This window comes from Cynara cardunculus (genome assembly GCF_001531365.2).
Source record: "Cynara cardunculus var. scolymus isolate 2C chromosome LG 17, CcrdV1, whole genome shotgun sequence".
NCBI classification, from domain to species: Eukaryota; Viridiplantae; Streptophyta; class Magnoliopsida; order Asterales; family Asteraceae; genus Cynara; species Cynara cardunculus.
This window is the reverse complement of record NC_037544.1, coordinates 1,369,189-1,376,631: the sequence shown is the minus strand read 5'-3', so window position 1 is coordinate 1,376,631 and position 7,443 is coordinate 1,369,189. Positions and strand designations below refer to the sequence as shown.

At 36.6% G+C, this 7,443-nt stretch overlaps 1 protein-coding gene across 1 annotated transcript; it reads right to left on the bottom strand.

Annotated features, from left to right (window-relative positions):
* Positions 1-1,056: 1,056 nt before the first annotated feature.
* LOC112501196 (formin-like protein 5) lies at positions 1,057-5,018 on the bottom strand. The gene is made up of 6 exons (XM_025104880.1): positions 4,534-5,018; positions 3,800-4,457; positions 2,980-3,691; positions 2,693-2,895; positions 2,185-2,420; positions 1,057-2,077 (listed from the first exon to the last, which is right to left on the bottom strand). The coding sequence occupies exons 1-6, from the start codon at positions 4,672-4,674 to the stop codon at positions 1,190-1,192; spliced, it is 2,838 nt and encodes a 945-aa protein (XP_024960648.1). The 5' UTR covers positions 4,675-5,018; the 3' UTR covers positions 1,057-1,189.
* Positions 5,019-7,443: the final 2,425 nt, after the last annotated feature.

Genomic DNA, 7,443 nt, shown 5'->3' with positions numbered 1-7,443 from the left:
TCGTCCCCCTCACTTACCGGGTAAGACTCTTGGTCATTGTCTCGCTCTTACCAGGTAAGATTCGTGGTTTTTACCATATTCATGCAGTGAGGTAATGTTATTTGGTAAGCGCTTATCTGGGTAAGCGTTTGGTAAACGGCCCCTAAACCTCCTATGAAATCAATTTTGTTGTAGTGAGTAGATGAAGAATCGTGTTAAAATAAAAGTTAACGTGAGAAGGGTATGAAAGAATTTGGACCATTGATCATTTTTAATCTCAAACTAACCCCCTGAATTGCATTTTAGAAAGGAATTGATCTGGAGTTTCTCATTAGTCTTTATACAATGGAACTCTTCAATTATGATTGATCCAAATGTAGAGATCTCTTCTTATCATTCTTACTATAACTCTCAGCCTCACCAAACTCAACCATATAGTATGTATAATTTAAGCAAGAAAGTAACAAAAAGTCACAAAAAATGCATTTTGGTCATTATTATTATTTAGAGCAAATTGCATGAAAAAATAACGTATTTTAACTTGATTTCTATTTTGGATAACGTACTTTCAAAACTTACATGTTGGTACCTAAAATGTAAAATTTTAAATATATATTTAAGTACCTGGTAACCAGTTGAAGACTAATTTTAGATTAAAAAAAATTCATGTCATTAACCACGTCAGCAAATAATACTCAGTTGGATACCACACCACTCATCACATCAACATGATAACCAGTTAATGCTTCAACCATTTACCCGTGTACTTAAATGTTGTAAAACTTTACATCTTAGGTACTAAAATGGAAGTTTTAAAAATACGTCACCCAAAATAGAAATCAAGTTAAAGTACATTACTTTTTCATGCAATTTACCCTATTATTTAATTACAATTCCAAAACTACGTGCTCCCAACAAAGCATGCATATTTCAATTTCTGTCAACCAAATGATTATCAAATTTCATCTCGAAGAAATAAACATATACCAAAATCATAAAAAGACTAAAATACCCTTCTTCAAATAATATTAACATAACCAATTTCATTGCCACCCATAAACTATCAAACAGAAGACTGTGATGGCAATTTGGTAATCAAATCAATGCACATATTGTATGACAATTAGGGTTCATATACAACACCTACACCCTTCAAAACCAAAGGAAAAAAAGAATCAAGTTTTGTTGTTTGATCACAAAAACCTACACACTAATCCTCATCTGAACTAGAACTCTCCATCCGCCGCTGTGCGATCGCCGGAAATAGCCGTTGATGTTGATCGAAAAACGGAGTTTTCCGAGGTTCAGAAGGACCTCCGCCCACCGCCTGATCATCTTTTCTTTGAACCCCGCCTTGCAATTCGTCGTTTTTCTGCGTTCTTGGCGTACTTACGGGATAGTTACTAACCTCTTTGCATACCTTATCTAAAATTATCAAGAAATCACGAACAATTACAAATAACCGCAACCCCTCATCCTTCCCGGACTTCCCATGGAAGTAATCCGCAGTGTTCTTAATTAGAGCCATGATTCTCTTTTCTTCTTCAAGCATCCACGTGATCTCCTTCCCCGCGGTCTTCACAAAGTTCGACAAAACTCGTTGGAATTCATCACCGTCTTCGTCGATCTTCTTTAAATCCGTGTCCAAGAATTCACGGGATTTCACGAGTGCATGACCGAGCCTCGAAACCAAACTGGTCAAACCATCAGCATCGACAATAGCTGCTTTCTTCACATTCTCGAGCTCGCTGCTCAAACCAGAAACCACCTGAAGCCCAAGAACGCGATAACGCTCTTCTGTTTCTTGCGAAGAAGATGAAGCTTCTTTAAGAAGGTCATCAGTTCTGAAGCTTTTAGATTCGCGGGTAACTCGGACAGCTTTTATACCTTCTGAACGAATGATCTCTTGAACCACAAAGTGCAAAAGCGTCGTTTTCCCATCGATTCCTTTAACATCCGATAGCTTCAAGAGTGTATCGAGTTTAAACGCTTGTGCACTGCCACGGAAAGTTCCATCGTTCATACGGTTTCCCGTTTTCAGAACCGCTTCCAAGAGTTTGAGGAACAACCGGCTTTTCCTAAGTTCTACACAAGCAGCCTATAGAGTTTGCAAAAACACCATAAAATTAGCTTTTCCTAAGTTGATCCAAACCAGCTGTGGATATGAACTTTATATGATTTAGAAGCAAAGATTCAAAGTTTTACCTCTAGAGTTACAAACGACTCTTTGATCATCGATTCTTCCTCCTGGAACGTGCACATAAAGAGCAACGATTCTAGTCTCTTGAAAGCAAATGGGATTTCAATCACCAGTTTTAGAAACCGTTCTGCGGTTCCAAGCTGAGAAAGATTCCCATTGTACATCCTCAACTTTAGTTCTTCATCGGCAGTCGGTGCCATCTTTATCAAAGTTTGAACAAGCTCAACAGGAAGCTCATTTCCTGATTCACCTCATATAGGTTAGAATTCGTTCAATGCATCAGATGGTAATCAAGATCGTATCTGAACCATCAAGATTGGTTCTTTAAATCTTGTAGGATTAGGGGAAAGTTCATATGTGAACCAACTATTTTATAAATTATTCATGATGAATAACCCCTTATTCATTATGAATATCATGTATTTTCACTATAAATACTTTAATCATGGATATCTATCACCACATTCATCATGAATAAACATGAATAGTTGGTACCCGCAAGGAAAAACATACCTTCTTTTAGTGCGTCACAAATTTCTTCGGTTGTCACATTCAATGCTTTTAGAAGAATAGACAAATTTTGCGCCTTTTTTGGATCGATTATTTGAATATACTGGAAACCGGGGTCTTGGGATGCAGAATTTTTCCTGGTGTGATCTTTGTTTTTGTCAGTGGCGTTATACCCAAATAAAGTTTCTATCATTTCTTCACTGAACCTGTTGATTAAAGAAACTCATGATGTTATGAGGGCTTCAAATATCGACATAATAATTTCTAGAGCTAGAAAGCGGATAACTTACTGAAATGACCCTGATTTTATCTGATGCCAAACCATTGATTGATCTGGGTTAGCCATAACCTTATCCCAAAAGAACGGTTTTAGCTTAGCTTTAGAAGCATCAGAATCATCGGTACTAGAATGACTAGGTCCAGCTGACGGGCGAGGAGGTTTTAGGCTTGCACTTGGCGGTCGAGGCGGAGGTGCACCGCCCCTTGGAGGAGGAGGAGGCGGGCGTGGACCTGCATTCGGTTTAGGTGGTGGTGGTGGTGGTGCTCCTCTAGGTGGTGGAGGAGGAGGTGGTGGACCAGCGGTAGGAGGTCTAGGCGATACAGGAGGAGGAGGAGGTGGAGCTGTGGTGGATGGAGGACTAGGAGCTCCTATCTCAGAAGGGCGTTTAGACGATTCTACCCTTCCAGGAGGCGGCCGTAATGATGATTCTACCCTTCCAGGTGGCGGTCGTAACGATGATTCTACTTCTACCCTTCCAGGAGGCGGCCGTAATGATGATTCTACCCTTCCAGGTGGCGGTCGTAACGATGATTCTACTTCTACCCTTCCAGGAGGAGGCCGTAACGGAATTCCTAAAGGGATATTAGAATCGAAAGAAACTCTAGGATCAAAAGATGAATCCATTTTCTGTAAGTTTGAGTTAGAATATAACGATTCATCGCCAATATTCCCAATATTATGCACAGAATTGCTCAAATTGTAAGACGTTTTATATGGAGCACCTGAAAGATTAAAGATGAACTCAAATAAGAACCACCAACATGCAAAATATCAATTCTTTACAAACTAATAGCATGAATCATGATCAAGAAACCAATCACAATACGTACCATTCATCGAATAATCACTCAAACTCAAACTAAGAAGCGGCCTATCGTCATTCTGTCCACGCCGATTACCACAAATCCTAGTATAACAACAGAAGAGCACGGCAGCTAGAAAAAACGTTACCGTGGCCGTCACAACAACAGCAATAATAATCTTTCTGTGACTGCCATTGTTGCCCGAACTCGACTGTGATTTAGAACCAGAATCTAGAGGCGATTCAGCAGCATCTTTACCAGAAGAAGAATCATTAAGCTTCGGAAAGAATGGAGGACTAGGAGGTTTTCTAATACTAGGAGCCTCAGCTGGTGAAGGTGAAGGAGAAGGTGAAGGACTAGAAACAGGGGAATCCGCTTCGGCTAATCTACGAATTCTACGAGCATTAGAAATCCCAGATGAAAAATACTCAGAAAAATACTCAAGGAACTCCATAAACCATTTTCTAGGATGTTTATCTTCTCCTGATTCTAGAAACCCAACACTTTTATCTCTCAAACAATCTAATATAGTTTTCTTGATTTGGAGATCTTGAAAAGCTAAAGATTTCAGTATTCTTTCATGTTCTAAAAGAGTTCTATCAAAGTTGCTACTTGATTGAAGATCTTGAAAAGATTCTATCAAATGCATCAATTCTGTTCCACAATTAGCCCAAACTAGCTCAGCCTGCAACCACCCAACTTCATCAGATCTTGATTTTCCATGATAAATTAGTATAAATAAGTGAAAGAAATATAGTTACCGTTTCTTTATGCATCATCTCCTCCAAATTGATCAGATTATCAAGTGGTAGATACTGGGGATCGATGTTGCTTTCTGAAATTGCTGTCAAAGGGAAAACTAGAAAAATAGTCGCTATGAACGAAACCATTTGAACACCCATTTTTTATAGAATCAGTAATCAGAAAGGGTATAATCACGCTCATCTCATAAAACCATAATATCCGATCTTTAGAACATGAACCCAGAAAGCAATTTTTCGATCACCGGCGAAGGGCGAGTGTTCTTCAAATACCCAATTGAATTCGTCGATCAAGAATCAAGAAATTAGCAAGAAAGCTTCTGGTTGTGAGCTTTTGAGTACTGTATCCGCCGAATAAACCCTAAAATCTCGGTTCAAGAAATCAAAATAAGTGAAATACTTGAAATTAGGCAGATCCAGAGCAGAAGAACAATGGGTTTTCGAGGGTTTGATGTAGTTTGACCAAATATATTCAACGAAGAAGCAGGAATTTCGATGAATTTCTTGGGTCTTCAAAGTTATACAACAAGGCCGCCTGAGGTCACCGAAGTTTTTGATTTGTAAAAAGAATAGGAGATTTACGGTAATGGTCCCTGGAGTATTTGTTGATTTGCATATTCTGACATTTGATGAAATCTTTAATGATTTTGGTCCCTCTTACCAAAATATCTCCAAGAAAAAGAACTCTTATGTGTCATCTTTTCAAGTTAAAAAATATGGACTTGCAAGAGTTGTGAGATCTCGATTTTGAAATCTCTGCCAACATCTTAACATGTAAAACCGGTTGCACCTACACATGCACTGAGCAATGAAGCACTACTCAGCTCTTGTATAGTTGTATTATAGGTCTGTAAACGAACTGAACGTTCAATGAACCGTTCATGAACCGATAGTATCGGACATACCTATTCTCATTCATTAGTCGTTAGTAATCAGTAACCAAGTAGTGAAGTTTAGGTAGGACGGACGAAGGAAGTTCAAATGAATTAAGTTTCGGATTATTTATCTTGCTATAACTTCTTAAATAGAGGAATGGACCAATATGATAAATGACATGTTGGTTTAAAATGACCGATAGAATTAATTTTTTTATCAAGGGTCAAATGTGTAAAACTATCAAAAATGAAGGATGAAAAGTGAAAGCCGCTTCTAAAAAGGGACTTTTTCAGATTGATTGGGCTTTTGGCGACGCGCCTAGTTTTGGAAAAGGAATTCCAGAAACGCGTAAAGGAGCCGGTCTGGGGAAACGAACCCGGTTCTTGGACTATTTCAAGGGGAAAAGGAAACGACAACGTATCATGGTTCCACTAGAATTTAATATTTGTTTTGTGGGTTCCACACTGGTCGTGCCCATGACACATCAACACCTCACGGAGTCACGGGTACCGGGAAGAATGCAAACGGGTCGGGTCATTAAATAAATACCCATGTTGATAAAGATGTAGCCCGAGTTTGTTTTTTTTCAAAATTACCTCTTAACATCATTCGTTCAAATGTTTGGGTGTTAAGAACATTTATTTTATTTTTAAAATAAAATATTAAAAGCTCTAAATGTCCTCTGAAAATTTAAGTGGTAAATATATCATTTAATACCTCCTAATCATAATCCATCCTCCATTACATGGTTCATATTTTGGGGTTTGGAAAAGATTTGTAAGCAGAAACTATTAATCTTTTATACTTTTGTAAAAAAAACTATTTGTTTTTTTATATTTTTGTACTAGTTTGACCGTTTCAAATTTCAGACTTCAGACGTAAAAACAAACAATCTTACTGATCCATATTGCAAACTTCAGGACCATTTTGTATAAATCATAAGTGAAATCAGACTTCAGCACCTTTTAAAAAACAAACATTATCATAATATCTTTATGGGTTTTCAAAATTTCGATTATAAGTATACTTAAATACGAGTTTGTTCATGCTAGTATCAATGCTATATCAGGGTTGGACTCATTTTAATAGATACAGTGGCGTGGGCCATCCTTTCGTCTCTTCATTGTAATGTAAAAAAATATAGAGTGGTGAAAAGTGTTACTGTGCCATTTTGTTTGTGCAACTGTACATATTTTGGTAACTACAATGGTGACATAAGTTTCATCTGGTGTAGTTGGTTTGCATGACTTCTCTCCCACCCTAAACACATGTTCGAATATTGTTTGTGTCATTTTCTTAGTTTTTAGCTTTAAATTTCAGATTGATTATGTTTCTAAAAAGATTTGTAATAAAAGACTTGAACACAAAACCTCACATATAAAAAACAAATAACTAACAAATAAACCAAAGATTATTTTGTACAAAAACATCTACATTTTTGTTTCTTATAATCAAATGGTATCATTACTTGAAAATATTTCTAAACTTGTTTGAAATTTATTACTGCATTCATTTAGCTTCGTAAAGCTACAGGTTTAAACTTCATAAAACTAATAGATGATCAACTAATAAATACGTTCATATCCCTGATAAACATTAAGCACTACTGATATGACATTATATTCTGTAAAACTGATAATCAATTGATGACTCTTTCGCTATCTTAAAATCACAGAAAACCAAATCAAGAGAGATGGATAATAAAACGAACCATAAAACATAATTAGGATACATTGCATAAATACATTTTGTAGTTAGTTAAACATGCAAGAGAGATAAGGAGTTATGTATTTTACCAATAATGAAACATGACCAAATTATTAGGCCATTCAAGAATGCTATATATGTTAATGGAATGTGAACTTATAGTATATGTTGACTATCTAAAATTAAAACACAAATAATATATATATATATATATATATATATATATATGGATGTTATTCTACACCCTTTGCCATTCCTACACCCTATACAACCCTCATCTCAACCATTCAATTTTTAATCAATTAATTGTTTCCTAATATAAAGTAT

Excerpts from the sequence above, each read along its gene's own strand:
- LOC112501196 (XM_025104880.1), bottom strand. The coding sequence starts at position 4,674 with ATGGGTGTTCAAATGGTTTCGTTCATAGCGACTATTTTTCTAGTTTTC. Across the intron at positions 2,896-2,979 it reads ATAAAATCAGGGTCATTTCA|GTTCAGTGAAGAAATGATAG; the intron begins GTAAGTTATCCG and ends TTTAATCAACAG. Across the intron at positions 2,078-2,184 it reads AGTCGTTTGTAACTCTAGAG|GCTGCTTGTGTAGAACTTAG; the intron begins GTAAAACTTTGA and ends CAAACTCTATAG.